The sequence below is a fragment of the Nuphar pumila genome, chromosome 16 (assembly GCF_984573655.1).
Source record: "Nuphar pumila chromosome 16, dmNupPumi1.hap1.1, whole genome shotgun sequence".
Taxonomy (NCBI): Eukaryota; Viridiplantae; Streptophyta; class Magnoliopsida; order Nymphaeales; family Nymphaeaceae; genus Nuphar; species Nuphar pumila.
This window is the reverse complement of record NC_143264.1, coordinates 84,200,713-84,218,426: the sequence shown is the minus strand read 5'-3', so window position 1 is coordinate 84,218,426 and position 17,714 is coordinate 84,200,713. Positions and strand designations below refer to the sequence as shown.

The window sequence follows — 17,714 nt, the reverse complement described above, 5'->3', positions numbered from 1 at the left end:
CAAGCAAAAATTTCAGATTTACAAAACTTTCCCAAATTTGGAAAATATTGGATTTTAGACATATGAGGATGGCCAAGTCTTTTGTGCCATAAGTCTGTTTCCAATTTCTGAACATTTAAGCAAAAAACATTCTTGGGTAGCTCCAAAAAATCCATGTAATATAGTCCTCCTTCTCTATGGCCTTCTCCAATCAGCTTCCCTGACTGGCGATCCTGTATCCAGCAACCATAAGAAGAGAAAGATATATTACATCCATAATCAGAAATTTGAGAAACAGATAAGAGATTCAAATTAAGTTTTGGGATATATCTAACTTCTGGAACACAAAAAGTTTTGTGTTTTTCAAAACACCCAATTTCCTTTATTTCAAGAGATGTTCCATTTGCTGTAAAGACTTTTGAAATACTTGAGTTATTTTTAAGACATTCGGATAAGCATTTATAATGTGGGGTCATATGAAATGAGACACCAGAATCTAAAAGCCAAGGAAAGTTACCTGGACCGAAAACAGATGCAACTGCAGTTGAGGCTTCAATGGAAGAAGAGACTCCTTGAAGAAGAGGTTGAAGGATCTCTATAAGTTGAGCCATAGAAACAGGTGCATCTTGATCTTTTGATTCTTCAACCTGATGCAACCTTCTTTTCATCTCTTTTCTTTAATTTTGGACATTGAGGCCTATAATGCCCCAGTTCATGACAGTGATGACAAATCACCTTTCTTTTATCAAACTCGCCATTTTGCCTCTCAAAATGAGGTGGCCTGTAAGTGCGAGTGTGATTTCCAGGCCTAGATACAGCTAGGACGGAATCATCCTCTGTTTTAGAGGAACCTTTTCAGAGACGATTTTCCTCCATTGTTAGTTCTTCAATAGTTTCAACAATGGAGGGAATCTTTCCCCGGTGAAGGAGGGCCGATTTGGTGGTTTCAAATTCTGGCCTTAACCCAGTTATTAATTGGTAAAAGTGTTCAGCATTAAGTTGCTTTTGGCGAAGCTCAATGTCTTCGACACAATGCCACTTTGGTTCTAAGAGAATGTTTCTCCCAAAGTTCCGACAACCCATTGTAATATTCACGAATCGTTTTATCACCTTGAGTCATTATTCGAACATTTTCTTGGAGGTTGCACACATGTGCAATATCTTTAAGGGAATACATATTTTTAAGGTATTCCCATGCCTTATCGGCATGATCAAAATTGGCAAGGCTTGAACATTTTTTAATGTCAATGCTATTGATAAGCCATGACATTATTTTTGCATGAGCCATTCTTCACTCTTTCCATTTTTTCTCATAAGAGGCTAGGGCTTTGATTTTCTCTTCTTCCGATAGAGGAACCTCTTTATCTCCCTCTTTTTTGGTAAGATATAGTTTAGGTTCCGAATCAGAACCATCCACAATCCCCCATAAACCTTTTCCCCATATATGGTGCTTCATAATAGAAGCCCATGTTACATAATTCGTATCACTTAACTTCATGGAAATGATGGTGACTTTATCATTGTCATCCATCGATTACAAGGAGAGAGAAAGAATAGGGATAGAAGAGAAGAACAATAAAAGAATAAAAAAAGGAAAGGGATACAAGATGTGGGAGCTCTCCAAATGAAGTGATAAAACACTTCCCTTCAAGTGGCGAAACACTTTTGCAAAGGGCACGGAAACCAAAGCAACTTTTCTCCAAGATCTTTTTTAACCTTGCTCTGATACCATGTAATGAAATGGTGGTCTTCCACGAACGCCCTTGGAATGATCGAACGAAGTGTCTAAAAGACACTTTAAGCAAAGCCCTTAAAAAGGGTAAAATAGGAGCAACACACACATAAATAAATAATTTTATTTATGTAAAAAGGATGCTTGAAAAGCATTACAAGAAGTGAAGTTTACAAGGGGGCTGCACCCCTATTTATACAAGAGCTAATGGGAGAGCTCATAAAGAGCTCTCCCTTCTGGCTGTTGGACTAGTCCAACCGCTAGAAATCTTGCTGTTGGACTAGTTCCAACAGCTAGTATTTGGTTAAGTTCCAAGTGAAACTTAACCAAACTAGATATTATCTAGTTTGATACGAACTAGATAATATTTATTGTACAATAAATTAAAAGAAAATAATAAATAATAAATATATATAATAATAATATATTATTATTATATATATCTATATTACATTTTAACAACTCCAACATGATGTTTTATAGCATTTTTAAAGTACTCTTTATCTTTATAAATTGTGAGCCGTCAATTTTTCACCATCACAAAACTGGAACCTTGTGCTCTATATGACACATACACTTCTAAATAGCCAACACACCCATGTCCATGTGGATGTGATCATGTTTAACATGTTCGATTTACTATGTTCATGTGTTAAAGTTGACTCCAACAGGATGTTTTATATAGCATTTTTAAAGTACCCTTATCTTCATGAATTGTGAGTCGTCGATTTTCCACCATCACAAAAATGGAACCTTGTGCTCTATATAACATGGACACTTCTAAAAGGCCAACATACCTGTGTCCATGTGGGGTGTAACCAGAGTTACCGGAAGCACCCCTACAATAGGGGAAGTACGCTTCCCCGATAAGCGTTTCGGAAGCGCGAAACGTCGCGCTTCCGAAACGCATGGGGAAGCGTCCCCTTTTTTTGGGAAGTACGCTTCCCCCACACTTCCCTCTTTTTTCCATTTTATTTTTTATTTTTAAATTTTTTTCTTCTTTTTTTGCTCCCCCCCCCCCCCTCGCTTCCTAGGTCGCTTCCGAGACGGTTCGTGATTCGCTTCTAAGTAGTCCCACGCTTTCCGCTTCCTAAATTTTTGAAAGTGCCTCGCTTCCCGCTCCCGCTTCCGCTTCCCGTATCGCTTCCTCGACTGACAACCATGGGTGTGACACTTGGATAGTTTCCGTGTCAGCCACGGTCAATGGCTTTGGATTCATTTCTGTCCAAAAATGAACTCAGTTAACCCTAACCAAGTCTAGTTATATATATATATATATATATATATATATATATATATATATAGAGAGAGAGAGAGAGAGAGAGAGAGAGAGAGAGAGAGAGATTAATATGTAGCTTCCAGTCCATTTATCCGTCCCAAACCCCTTTTAAAAACATACCTGCATTTTTTGCTTAATCCAAACCTGTAGATGTGTTTGTCATTACGTATTCACTACAAAACAAATTTTTTAATATAATCAATTTAACAAGATTTTCTTTTATTTTTAATTAATCAAGTTTTTAGTGTAATATGAATTGTTTATTTTTTTGTTGAGTTAAAAACACATTTAAACATGAAAAATGTTTAAACTAATATATATTTTCTACTAAGTAAAGCATAGAGATCACATCTGAGTATAGATTAAGCAAAAAATACATGCAAATATGTTTTTTAAAGGGTTTGGAAGCTACTCTCTCTCTCTCTCTCTCTATATATATATATATATATATATATATATATATATATATATATGCAACACCATACCCAAGTTTTTGGAAACTGCCGTGTCACACCCTCGTCTACACCCACACTTATGTGACATTACTTGTGGTGTATTAGACATGATCTATGTCATAGGGACTCAGCTAGCAGGGTGCCGCACCCGCGTCGTCTCGACTCGACTCGACGCGGGTGCGGCACCGGGTGCGGTCAACCCGACCTTGGGTGTGTTGACCACACCCAGAGTCATTTTGGTCCATTTTTTTGTTTTTTTTTTTTTAAAAAAATTGCCCTATGAAATGGGCTGCGGGATGGTCCATTTTTTTTGTTTTTTTTTTTTAAAAAAAAAATTGCTCTATGAAATGGGCTGCAGAATTTAAAAAAAAATTCGGGGGGGGGGGGGGGGGGAACCCCCGGACCCCCCTTATATATATATTTTACATTTTTGCCCCTGCCGCACCCCCGCACCCGGGTTTTTTGGAAGTGCCGAATCCCCGCACCCGCACCCATGTGACATAGGACATGATAAAACCTGCTAACACAGTAAATAAGCGATGCTAAAAACATATGTATGGTTAAATCTAACATTTGGTGGCCTATGTCACATGGGTAAGAGTGCGGGTACGTAGGGTACGACTTGGCGATTTTAAAAATTGCAGGTACGGAGACACAGCTATATATATATATATATATATATATATATATATATATATATATATATATATATATAATCTGTTTGGACTTTGGATTGGGTTGAACCAAATCTATCTTGTATATATATGTTATATATATATTTTGCGGAGATTGGGGGTGTGGATGGATTTTTTTTTAAAGAAATGAGGGGGCAGTTTGATATTTTTTTATAAAATAAAGTGTGTTGTTCTTTCTCTCTCTCTCTCTCTCTCTCCAATACCGATAGAAGAGGAAGAGGAAGAGGAAGGAGAAGAAGCCAGATACGCCTCCCCCCTCCTCTCTCTCTCTCACCACTTTCTTCCTCCGTTTCTTCTCCTTCCTCTCGCTCTCTCTCTTGGTCTTCACCTCTCTCGTTTCTTCTTCCCTCTCTCTCTCTGAGAGAGGTGAAAACAAGAGGGAAAACCAGAGAGAGGGGGGTGGGGGGTCGGGTATCGTGGTGAGGGAAGGACCAAAATGGCCCTGCCCCTTCGACCTTGGTTTGACCAGGGTCAACAACCCTAAAAAACATAAGTTTGGCTCTAGTTTGAGTTGGACCCGACCCGAATCAATGCGGGACCGACCCAGGGCATACCCAAGTCCAGTACCAGTACCCGTACCCATGTGTTGCCGTGTCGACACGGGTACAACACCCCAAATGGCGTGTCTATGTTACATAGTTGGTGGCTAGATCCATACAACCACCATATGGTGTCATGGTACATGACCACCATACATATATATGTATGAGAGAGAGAGAGAGAGAGAGAGAGAGAGAGAGAGAGAGAGAGAGTTTTGGCACTTCATACCAATACGAATATGACATAGGACCAGGGTCTTTAATTCATAGATCATGACTGAGCGTGATTGATGATCTGTTCAATATGAGTTTTGGCACTTCTTGTCTGGGAAGTATTATCAATATGCAACCAGAATACTGTGGTACCATGAGCGCTAAGAAAATAACAAAGAGCTATGCAACACCAGAATAGGATCCATGCAATATAGCGTGGGAAGGGAGCTGTATCATATAAGCTTCTTCGTTAGAGCTGTATCTAGTATGTTCTTAAGACCAAATTATTGATGGCAAGAGAAAGGTATGGAGTGATTCTCAACTTAACTGTTGGACCAAAGATCCAATGTGGTCCAAATGTCCAATACACCCTTGACTGCAGATTTTAGCTTCTTGCCTTGCTTTGAACTACTCTATACTACCATCTGTCGGTCTTCTTGTTCATGTACGACCTTTAAGATGCTGTTTGGTGTATCAGCATATGCTGGATGTTAGTGTGCATAAGGGCACAAATTTTGATGATGTGTTTTGTAATAAAATGGTGGTCTTCAACAAATGCACAAATAACTCACAAACAAGTGTCTATTGGAGACACTACAAGCATGACCCTTGAAAGGGTATAAAGGGAAGAACACTTGAAAAATAAATAATACTTTATTCATGAACAAAATGCTTAAGAAGCATAGTACTTTACATTGAAGGGGTTCACCCCTATATATACAAAAAAATGGGAGAGAGAGGAGAGCTCATTTTGAGCTCTCCAAAAAGAGACGTTGGATTCCAACGTCTCTTAATATAGCTGTTGGACTACAGTCCAACAACATTTATTATTATAGCTGTTGGACTATAGTCCAACAGCATTTATTATAGCTGTTGGACTACAGTCCAACAGCTACTTGCACAGTCAAGTTCCAATAGGAACTTGACTGGATCAAAATATCTAGTTTCTATTGAACTAGATGCTAAAAAAGAAAATAAAAAATAGAAAAATAAAATAATAAAAGAAAAGATAATAATATTAAATAATATATATATATATATATTGCAGTTTACATTTTAACACTCCCCTTCAAACTTACGGTACAATGAGCGAAAGTTTGTCTAAGAGGAAGTGAAATCTGGGAGCAGCGAGAGGCTTGGTGAAGAAGTCTGCTAATTGATATTCTGATGTAACATATGGCAGATCAATGGTTCCATGTAAGTATTCCTCTCTGACATAGTGACAGTCCATCTCAATGTGTTTAGTGCGCTCATGGAATGTCCGGTTGCTTGCAATGTAGATCGCACTTTTGTTGTCACAGCACATCTTTGAAGCTTGCGTTGCTTTAGCTCCCATATCCGCTAGCAATCGTCTGAGCCAAACAACCTCCATAGTGGTGGTTGCCATGGCTCTGTATTCAGCTTCGGTGGAGGAAAGAGAGACTTTCTGCTGCTTCTTGCACCTCCACGAAATTAAGGTTTCACCTAGGAACACACAAAAACCAGTAGTTGAGTGTCTATTATTGGGATCACCTCCCCAGTCAGCATCAGTATATGCAATTAAATTTAATGAAGATGAAGCAGACAAGAAGAGTCCTCGTGAAAGAGAGGATTTTAAGTATCTAATAATACGCAAAATCGCTCCCATGTGCACGGAGGTGGGAGCATGCTGAAACTGACTGACTGTATAAACCGCATGAGTTATATCTGGCCTAGTAATGGAAAGATAAGAAAGAGCTCCAACAAGTTGTCTATAAGGAGTAGGATCATCAAGAAGTTCTCCATCATCAATTTTTGGAGTACTTTTTCTAAGTCTATTTTCCTCCATAGTGAGCTCTTCTATAGTATCAACAATATAAGGAATTTTTCCACGATGTAAAAGGGCTGATTTGGTGGATTCAAACTCCGGCCTTAGACCATTCACAAATTGATAGAAATGTTCCATATCGAGTTGCTTTTGGCGAAGCTCGATGTCTTCGGCACAATGCCATTTGGGTTCAAGAAGAGCTAACTCTTCCCAAAGTTCGGACAACTCATTATAATATTCTCGAATAGTTTTATCTTTTTGAGTCATTGTCCGAACTTTATCTTGTAAATTGCATACATGTGCAATATCTTTAAGGGAATACATGTTTTTGAGGTATTCCCAAGCCTTATCGGCATGCTCAAACTTAGCTAGACTAGAGCATTTTTTAATGTCTATGCTATTGATGAGCCATGACATAATTTTTGCATGCCCTATCCTCCATTCTTTCCATTTCTTTTCATAAGTGGCTAACGCCTTACTCTTCTCTTCTTCCGTTAGAGGAACCTCTTTATCACCCTCTTTCTTGGTAAGAGATAGTTTAGGTTCCAAATCGGAACCATCCACTATACCCCATAAACCTTTTCCCCAAATGTGGTGCTTCATAATCGAAGCCCACATTACATAGTTAGTATCATTTAGCTTCATAGGAATGATGGTGATCTTATCATTGTCATCCATCTTTTACAAGGGTAAGAGAGGAATAAATAGGAGGAGAGAGAGAGAAAAATAAAAAGAAAAGAAAAATAGTAGACAAAGGAATAAGAGAGGATACAAAACCAAATTTTTTTGTAGCACAAGTTCGCCTTTCTTCAAACCAATCTTCTTGAGCCAAGAACAAGGTGATGAAACACCTTTTGTAAATGTGGCACGGAAATCGAGGCGGAAGCACTTCAAGATCTAAGGATTTCGTAGCTCTGATACCATGTAATAAAATGGTGGTCTTCAACAAATGCACAAATAACTCACAAACAAGTGTCTATTGGAGACACTACAAGCATGACCCTTGAAAGGGTATAAAGGGAAGAACACTTGAAAAATAAATAATACTTTATTCATGAACAAAATGCTTAAGAAGCATAGTACTTTACATTGAAGGGGTTCACCCCTATATATACAAAAAAATGGGAGAGAGAGGAGAGCTCATTTTGAGCTCTCCAAAAAGAGACGTTGGATTCCAACGTCTCTTAATATAGCTGTTGGACTACAGTCCAACAGCATTTATTATTATAGCTGTTGGACTATAGTCCAACAGCATTTATTATAGCTGTTGGACTACAGTCCAACAGCTACTTGCACAGTCAAGTTCCAACAGGAACTTGACTGGATCAAAATATCTAGTTTCTATTGAACTAGATGCTAAAAAAGAAAATAAAAAATAGAAAAATAAAATAATAAAAGAAAATATAATAATATTAAATAATATATATATATATATATATTGCAGTTTACATTTTAACAGTGTTTATTGCCTGAGGCCTTTCTGGTTTAACTGTGAGAAATACTTGACGGTTGACAAGCTGAAGGCTTTGAAAATTGTGACCAACCCACTAAGGGCGTCTAATCTGATGAAGAGGCTAAATTGCAGTGTCCGATGATATAGGCTTTATCGATAGTGCTTGAGTTCAACATGATAGTTATCAATGCAGGAATGGAATGTGAATCTGCTTGGGAAGGCTGATATGGTAAGATCCCAGTGTAGGTGCTGGTAGCAACACAATGGACACTAACAGGTGGAATTTAATAGTAAGTTTTTCATCAGAACTAATTTTGTCTAATATGTGACCTTCAAAACTGTAGTTTTGTCATGATATTTGCTGCTTTATCTTTAACCGAGGGATCAGCTTTGAATCCCATGGGGTGCTATCCCCCAATTTTTGGCCATAATAAGAAGAATAATTTATTTACATTCATTAGCAATTTAGAATTGTCAGTAGATTTCTTGCTGCTAAAGAATGACAAACTTCAACAGCAAAGATATGCTATACCAGGAGTGAGGAGCATCTGGATTTGATTCCAGAAAACTAAAGTGTTTACCAAACACAAGTAGCTATCCCTTCTTGGTGGTGTCACTTATCTAAATGTCCTTGCCAATTTGGCAAGGTGATAGATACCTGCTGCAGTCTTATGGTAGGCATAGGGATTTTGTACAAAGGGCTGAATTTTTCATTTGATTTTCTGCCAGTAACTCAAGCCTAAGTTATCAGTTTCTTCTCATCAACCACGTCTTTCTATAATGGCCCACTTTGGTGACTCCTGATACCATTTATAGCATTTCTGTAGTTTTGGTTCATACTTCACACCACATGGGTTCCATTATGTTTTGTTAAGAACAAAATTTTCACATAATATGTGAACTTCATATTTGTAGTGTTGTTATGATATTACGATAGATTAATGGATCTTATCGACTTGCTAGAGGTGCTTTATCTTTGATTGAGGCATCTCAGCTTTGAATCCCATTGGGTACTATCCCTCCAACAGGGCTATAATAAGACGAATAGTTGCTTTTCACATCACATTTTTTCTTGTGCTAAAAAGGTTCCAATGCTTGCATGCACATACTTGGTCTTGGACATATCGAAGTTATATCTTATGATTGTCTTTTTGGTATTTGTGATAAGCTCTTTGATTTTTATGTTGTTTCATATTCCTATTGGAACTGAGCTGTAAATATTGTGTTGTAACACACTGATGGGACTTATTTGTTCATTTGTCCGATAGTTTAGGCATTTCTTTTACCCTCAAGTTCTTTTCTTTTCTTACAATTGTGAAACTCTTCCATTTTCTTATTACCTTGTCCTTTTTATTTGTCTCATGTATTACAATGTTTCATATTGTTTATTTTAATGTATTCTGATGCTCTCTCAGTCGTCATGTGATAAGAAACTGTTGATAAAGTTCCTTAGGAAGCATGTGCATATTTGTGAAGTAAGCTTATCAGTGGATGGTTGGTAGATCATCTATCAAATCCTTTTGTTGGCAATCCTTTTATTTTTCCTTTGAACTCAGGTTCTTCCTTATGATCAATTGATGCAACAACTAGATGTTTCGAATGTGCGCGAACTTGAGGACTTCCTTATCAATGAGTGCATGTATGCGGTAAGCACTTTCTACTCTGCTATTTAACCAGAGTTTCCCATCTCTGATCATTCACCTTTTGCATGGTACCAAGGACATTAAGGGACTGAGAATTATAAGGGCATGTTTGTTAATGGCTCATGCGATTCGGAATCTCATGCAAATGAGAGAATGAATCTCATTGGCATTGGCTAAAGAAACATCAGAAAATGAGTGGTGAAAAACTAACACTCATTTGCCTTTGAAAATGAGAGTTGTTTTCTCATTTACACGAGAATCAGAATAACAAGGGGCCTCTTGTGATTCTGATTCATGACTCCAAATCAAATTTGATTTGGAATCACATGAGGCCCAGCAAACCAAACTTACCCTAAATGTCATAAACAAACCTTAAAGATGTGAATTTTGTAATTTAGTCTATGTCACAAGGATTCGGCCAGACAGGTGCCGCACCCGGTGTGGTCAACCCGACCCTGGATGCGGTCAACGCACCCAGGGTCATTTTGGTCCATTTTTGGATTTTTTTTTTAAATTTTGCCCTATGAAATGGGCTGCGGAATTAAAAAAAAAATTGGGGGGGGGGGGGGGCGCTGCCCCCCTATAACCCCCACCAGGGGTGCCCCCCCTGGACCGCTGACCGTGCAGCGGGACCCGCACCAGGGGAACCCCCGATATATATATATATATATATATATATATATATATATATATATATATATATATATTATTTTTTGCCGCACCCCCGCACCCAAGGTTTTTGAAAGTGCCGCACCCCCGCACCCGCACCCATGTGACATAGAATTTAGTTATTGGAGGTGCTTTTGAGTCCTCATGTGTTGGTTTTGGAACTGTGAAAATTTTTGCATGTGTTTTCCTTGTTTTTTTTGTTACTAACACATAAGTGATCTTTATTCCAAAGCAATGGCCCTTTAATGAATGGATGCTCCTAAAAACTCTGTTTTTTTTTAATGCATCAATAGTTGTGTATTGTGGTATACTGGGTAGCTCTACATGTTGCATACTCACATGAAATCTTGCATATGTCATAGTTTATAATCTGTGTGAATGTCTGAAACTTTTGGTATCCTCAATATAGGAGAGTTACTCCTTTACTGTCTGCAAGAGTATTTGGATTCTTGATATCACGAGCTATGATGATTTTCTGGTTACTGTTTCAGCTGTTAGCTATTAAGATAACTTGTGCCCAGGTATTTCAAAAACAAATGTGACTTTACATCGGTGTTGTGAAAAGCGTTGAGGCGTAGCGAGGCGCTCCACCAAAATCTGAGGCGAGGCGTAAGCCTTGAGGCGCAAAGCGTAAGCCTCAAAAAAAATTTTTTTTTAAACTTAAAAAAAACTATAAAAATGATCTAAAATTATAAATAAATAAGAAATGCTTTATTGATGAAGCGCCAACCAACACGAAATAAAAAATCTCAAATAAATACGAAAAAAATATGAGATTAACATGTAAAAGTAACATTAATGCAACACTTATAGCCACACACACACATAGTAGAGATAGAGTGGAGTGGTTTGGATCCCAAATTTCTTCTCAAAAACAAAAAGAAAACACCAACCAACTCCAAGGCACTCCAAACAAATTTTGCATCGATTGAAATGAATACCATCACAAAAAAGCACCAACAAAAGACAAAAAAATATCCTTAAAAACACAAATAAAACACCAACGAAATTTTTTTACTTATTTTTGTTATTATTTTATTTTTTAAGTCCCCATATTTTCCCAGGATTTATCACCAAACCGATAATATTGCGAGAAATAGCCTCTCGTAGGTGTAGCCGATACCCATATTTGTGACTATGATATAAACTCATAATAGACATTTATTTCCTATATGGAAGAGAAGAAATATATAACATAAATGGCAAAGAACAATAAACATCCACTTGAGCCTTTTTCTATAGCTACAGTTGGAAAAACCAAAAGGAAATAACACACAAACATAAAAGCAAGAACTCTGGAAGGTGAAGTCCACTGAACATTACAAACAAGAGAACAGTAAAAGAGAAAGGTCCCATCAATATACTAGAGATAAATTGGGCCGTTGATCCTTTTCCCTTGGTACCAGAAATGTGGACAGCCTAAACGCACAACGAATCAAATGAGTGAGTTTAAGGAGGGGAGAGAAATTCAGCAAATTCATGTCAACTATTGTAACAAACATAAATAGAAATTTCAAGCAATTGCACATAAAGATTCAAGCAGCCTAGCATGTAATATGGTGAAAATTGGTCTTCAAAAATATCAAACAATTTCTCGAGAAAGAAATAATCTCAGCGACAACAATGAGCCAATGTATTTCCATCGATGAAGAGAAGAACATAAGACACAATCGTTATGTGGGTGAGTGAAAAAATCAGCCTTTGGATGTAATCGGAAAAAGCTTTCTTTTGGAAGCACTAGACATAGTGGTGCTCTGATCTCGAGTGGCACCTTAAACTCGAGATGAGGGTTGCCAAGGGAGCGGAGCAACCGCTTCATCCTTCCCAAGGTGATAAACCCAGAAAATTGTTACCGGAAAACGCAGAGGGCGCCGGCGGCGAGTGGTGGCCGGCGACAACAGTGGCGGCGGCGAGTGGTAGCACGGCGGTGGCTGTGAGTCGCTGGCACGGCTGTGAGTCGCTGGCGAGTGGTCGCACGGCGGTGGCTGTGGTCGCACGGCGGCGGCGAGTGGTCGCACGACGATGATCGGCTACGGGTGGTGGCCGGCGGCGAGTGGTGGCCGGCGACAACAGTGGTGGGGGACGAGAGGGGACGAAGTGGAGAGAGAAGGGGCGAGGGCTTTCCCTCGCCCTGAAGCGCCTGTGTCTTTTTTAAAGACACAGGCGCTTCGATCTTTCGAGAATACGGGCCCGGATCCGGGTCGAACTCGGGTCCGGGCCATCCGTTTTTTAATGCGCGCCTCACTTTGAGGCGCGCCTCGCCTCAAGGCGTACGCCTCAAGGCGCATGAGGCGTACGCCTTAACGGTGTTGCACTTTTTAAGTGCGCCTCAAGGCGAAAAGGGCCTCGCCTCGAGGCGAGGCGCGCTTTTTGCGCCTTGAGACGCGTTTTTAACAACACTGCTTTACATCATTAACAAGTCATTGCAATGCGTCACGTGACATGGTGTGGTTGCTAATGACTTGATGAATGGGGTTGACTCCATAATTGCTTTGAGGGCTTGGGATGAGCGGCCTTCTCCAATAGCTACAAACTAAGTTTTAGTGAGTACAGGCATTCGCTGACTGAGCACCTTAAGTGTTTGCATATTGGTGTTCAGTCTCTTTTATTCATGCTGTGCATGTCAATCTGCATCCTGATGTTGTGTATGGTTAACTATTTGCTATTGCAGTTTATACAAATAAAGGATATTGATATTATTTCCTTTTTGTAGGGTATAGTTAGAGGAAAGCTCGATCAGTGGCGTAGATACTTTGAGGTGAAGACTGATTTTACAGGAACTGTCTTGAAGATGGAAAACGAAAAGAACGGCTTCTTTACACTTGCGTTTAAATTTTGGGTTTTGACACAGGTGCAATTTGCTGCTGGGAGGGATCTGCGACCTGCACAGCTTGATAGCATGATACAGACACTGTCAAGCTGGTAAATTTTCTTGTGGATTTCATATGAGAAATTGTGGTAAAAGGCCTTCTTAGAAATCATAAACTTATAGAAATGCCAAATATGCTGCTCATTTCATGAATAGTGTAAGCTTCTTGAATCTGACCAAATGCCTTCACTATTTATGAGTATTTCCCTATGTAAGAATGATGTACTCCTTGGTAATGGTGGCCTGTAGTCTCTTGTTTAATGGACATCTTGAATCCATGTTTGAAACATGATCATTGTAGAAAACTAATAAAGCACTCAAGTGACTCAAAGGAAAAAACCAGACTGACCCATCTGGTGTGTTGCTGCATTGGCTAAGTATTCTGTATAGTGATCCAGGGTTAGCAGTTTGATCCAAGCAGTGATTTTTGGATCAGGTTTTAGTGCTCTTGAATACATAATAAGAATCTGAACGAAGCAGCATGTGACAAGCTGGTTTGTGGTCAGTTGATGAAGTTTCTAATTGCATGGGTTCTTCTGTAGGTTAGCTACTTCAGATAATCTGTTATTGACGATCCAAGACAAAATCAGATGGGCTGATACCATGGGTGAGCAGGAAAGAAAACACCGAAAGGAGGTCGATGATAAGATTGATGAAGTAAAGAAGAACATCAAGGTCAGTAAAACTCATCTGCTATCTTAAGAAAAGAGTATACTTACGGGGTGCAGGATATGTTGGTCGAAAGCATCTTACTTGATGGCAGAAGTTACAAACTGTAAGCAGGCCGACATGGACTTCCGAGGCCATGAGGAGTATTCTGAGCCTGGAGTGATGGATTATGATGAAGACCGAATTCGACCCAAGAGGTAACTTTGCTGTGATATGATTTGCTGAACTGAAAAATTCTCGAGCTCTCCTTCATGTATATATATGCATAATGCACCCATGCAAGTAGTGTGTACAAATCTAAGTTTTGTGTACATAACTTCATGTTTGCACATAATGTAGGGTTGGTAGTCATCACTTGGTCACAAACTGTTATTTGCTTGGTTTGTATGTATCACGCTATGAATATGGTTGTGTACATATTTGAATTTCTTAGCTCACTGATGCATCCTATAAGTACCTCTGTTTGTATGGGTGGTTTACTTCTCTAAACCAAAAGGTTTATGGGATGGAATCAGTAACTTGTTCATGTTAAGCCTCATAGAACTATAGATTAATGGAATTCTCTGGCTAAGTTGCTGTGGAACTTGGGCAATCTTGGCTCTGCTTCGAGTAGTCTTGATGTGGATTCAACCTCATTGGTTGTGGCCCATTTGCATCTTGTCATTTACTTCCCATATCATGTAGTACACAAAAAACATCTGGATATGCACGTCCCTAGACTGGTAGTTCTCAAGGGACTTTGTTGATCCTGTGGTGGAGCCAGATATCCAAATTAGGGTGGTCCCAGGTGTGTGTGGCAATGGACCCGCTGGCAGAGAGAGAGAGAGGGCACTTGCCCACCCTGGCCCATATGTAGCTCCTCCCCTGGTTGTCCGTGCGCTGCTTAGCCTGGTCTTTTTGCATGATTCAGGTGTTTATCACAATTTCGTGATTGGTTGACATGCCCTTGTATGCTTGTACAGTCATGTATGCACCACGAAATCCAGAGTTACTGATTTTCACGAAATTGTGGAAACTTTGCAGGAGGCGGCAGCCATTGGTGTAGAATGCTGGGTGCGAGTGGGCTCTTTGTGGGCGAATTATCTGAGTGTGTCATCGGGTTCGCTCTTTTTGTTGATGGCATTCCGGTGACAGTTTGACATCTGTCGTCTTCTCGTGCTGAGTCTCAAATATACGGCGATGGTTTTACCATTTATAAGCTCTGAAACTTTGTTCTTAACAAGAAATTTGAAGTTATATTTGACAATTTTTTTCTTAAAAAAAGTTTTTTTTTATGTTATATATATGAAAAGTCTTTTATTTTTGGATGGTCGTGCTGGTGGGATAGATCCTGTGGGATTCGAACCTGAGAACCCTCCGGTTATGACTGTGCAACTTAACTGCAAGTGGCTCATCTGGATAAAATTCTATTTTGGATCATTGGACAAGTGTACGGCCAGATTAGTAGCTAAAGGGAAAAAACTCACTTTGATACCTTTGCTCCTGTAGCGAGGATCACTTCCATACGGCTGTTAATTGCCTTGGCTGCTACCTATGATGAATAATCGTAGGATGTGCAAAAAGCCTTCCTAAACGGTGATTTGGAAAAAGAGATGTAATGGCCTGAAGGATTAGTCACTCCTGAAATGAGAAAGAAGGAGGTTTACAAGCTGATTCACTGTACGGCCTAAAACTAGTTCCTTAGCAGTGGCATGACTGGTTCCAAAGTGATGTTTTTCAACGGTTTTGTGAGAAGTTAATAGTGAATGGAGGTGGCATTTTCATCTTTCGCAAATTCATAGAGAACTCTTGAGCCATAATGTGCCAGTATGAGGATTGGGGAAAGACATTGATAATGTCAACAATTCAACAATCTTATTTGGCCCCTTCGGAAAAATTCCTTGGCAATGGCCGTTAACCAATTCATTATGTACTCACCTTGTCGCAAGTGGTGGGCTAAACCTTCGCGACCGTGAGATTTGAACCTTAGCCCCCTGAGTTATGATAGTGCGACCTTATCATTCAGCTATCTCACTCGATTCTTAATCTTTTGCTTTATTTTGCAAGGCTTAGCATGTTTACTGGAAGTCCGCTTGGTTTTGGTCTTACAAAATGATGTTATGAGTTGGTTGGTTCAGCCGACAGTGGGCTCGAAAGGTCGAACCTTTCCGGGCTTTGAAACCTGTCACAATGATACTGCTATTTACTCTTTTGGCCGTTCTATATTATTTTTAAGGGAAAAAGTGCACAAAGTCCTTTAGCAGTGTGCACTTTTTCCCCGTACTTGCTCGAGTCTTGTTCTTTGTTGAGTTCCCCGGTGTCGTTTTTGAGCATTGTCGAAGGGCATTTTAGAGGAAAGAGAATTTAATTAAACATGTATATATATTTTTATCAAACGACCCAGAACGTACGCGACACTTTTACAAAAAGCCCCCCCGCCCTCTCTGAGCCTCCCCACGAGGTGGAGGCGCACTTGTAAGCCACGTGTCTTTACCAGTATCCACACGGTGGACCTACTTCACCAATACATGCTTGCCACGTAGGAAAGATTCACCCCCTCTTGTTGACGTGTGGGGACGTCGTTCTTTAATTCACCAATAGCTGCTAGCCGCTCAGGAAAGAGAGGTGGCCCCACTGAGATTCGCCGGAAGCATTTCCTGCCTGCCGCCGAAGTCTGGACCGGTCTGGGCTGGAGCAGAGCCGGAGCCGGTGCCGGCTAAGACCTGCTTCCGGCGCTGCCGCTTCGGCGAAGACGACGATAACGCCGACCTCTTTGCCGGCTCCACCGCCAGAGAGTCGACCTCCAGCGGGAAATTGATCAGAGCCCTGCTGCCGCGCATCCGGTAAGCCGCACGGTCGTAAGCGAACGCGGCCTCCTCCGCCGTCTCGTACGTGCCGAGCCAGACGCGGGCGCCGTTCTTGGTCGGGTCGCGGATCTCAGCGGCAAATTTCCCCCACGGCCGCTGCCGGACACCCCGGTAGTGCTTTCCCTTGGGCGCTGGCGTTGCGGGCGGAGACGGCGACGTCTCGACGGGTTCGGGCTTGACGGCAGCGGCCGTAACCGGAAGAAAGGGCGCCCAGCCGACGGAGACGGCATGGGGGAGGACTTCGAAGAGAACCATGTCATCGGGGTCGTTCTCCTTGAGGGGGAGCTCGCCCCAGCCGTCGGTCAGGCAGGGGAAGAGGGAGCCGAAGCTGGTGCAGCGGAGGAAGGGCGTCGCTGCGACGGAGTCCGGCAGGAAGGGGTCCGGCTCATCGAGGAGGTGCCTCCGGATGGAGTCGAGCACCGCCTGGTCTCCGCTGCTGGTGGTGGTGGTGCAACCGTACATCATCTGGCCGGTGATCGGCGGTTTTGTTTCAGGTGGGCTAGGGAGAGAGGGGGTGAGGCTGAACTAGCTCAAGGGAGGCGGAGTGCGTTTTATAAGGTAGCACGTGCGGTCATGCCCTTGAAGCGACTAGAGGAGTCGTCCATCTTGCTTACGCAATCAGATCTGTCGTCAGCCAGAAGATGAGGTAGACCCACGGGTCCGCTAGGTTTGTGGGCCCGTCCCATTTGGCCTTATTTGCCCCGCCGCCTTCGTCTGACGGGGACGGTTAAGGCCGACGTCTGGCTTTGATTCGGGAACTTTCAGCTAAAAATATCTTATCCTCCAACATATGATGTCAGGCCGATCTGCATTGATCTTGACCGTTCAACTTATGGGCTACCATCAGTCCGCATACAAGTGAGAATGTGAATCAATTTTAACCATTG

At 40.9% G+C, this 17,714-nt stretch overlaps 2 protein-coding genes across 4 annotated transcripts in view; one reads left to right on the top strand and one right to left on the bottom strand.

The window, feature by feature from the left end:
* The window catches only part of LOC149813920 (COP9 signalosome complex subunit 7-like), a 41,367-nt gene extending 26,082 nt beyond the window's left edge, over nt 1-15,285 (top strand). Inside the window, exons 4-9 of one of the 3 annotated variants that reach the window (XR_016428233.1) lie at nt 9,688-9,777; nt 13,157-13,201; nt 13,295-13,365; nt 13,855-13,919; nt 14,041-14,178; nt 15,005-15,285. Coding sequence is in view for 2 of the 3 variants with exons in the window: in XM_089991340.1 (XP_089847466.1) it covers nt 9,688-9,777; nt 13,157-13,201; nt 13,295-13,365; nt 13,855-13,987; nt 14,096-14,178; nt 15,005-15,026 (444 nt within the window). In the remaining variant the exon portion in view is untranslated. Of the gene's footprint in view, nt 1-9,687; nt 9,778-13,156; nt 13,202-13,294; nt 13,366-13,854; nt 13,988-14,040; nt 14,179-15,004 lie in introns of all 3 variants that reach the window. The other 2 variants (XM_089991340.1, XM_089991341.1) reach the window with 2 other exon arrangements.
* Nucleotides 15,286-16,316: 1,031 nt separating this feature from the next.
* On the bottom strand, nt 16,317-17,337 carry LOC149813919 (ethylene-responsive transcription factor 1A-like). The gene has a single exon (XM_089991339.1). It carries the CDS (start codon nt 17,290-17,292, stop codon nt 16,573-16,575), a length of 720 nt encoding a protein of 239 aa, XP_089847465.1. The 5' UTR covers nt 17,293-17,337; the 3' UTR covers nt 16,317-16,572.
* Nucleotides 17,338-17,714: the final 377 nt, after the last annotated feature.

Bases quoted from the DNA above. Each gene is read 5' to 3' on its own strand.
- LOC149813919 (XM_089991339.1), bottom strand. From the start codon at position 17,292: ATGATGTACGGTTGCACCACCACCACCAGCAGCGGAGACCAGGCGGTG.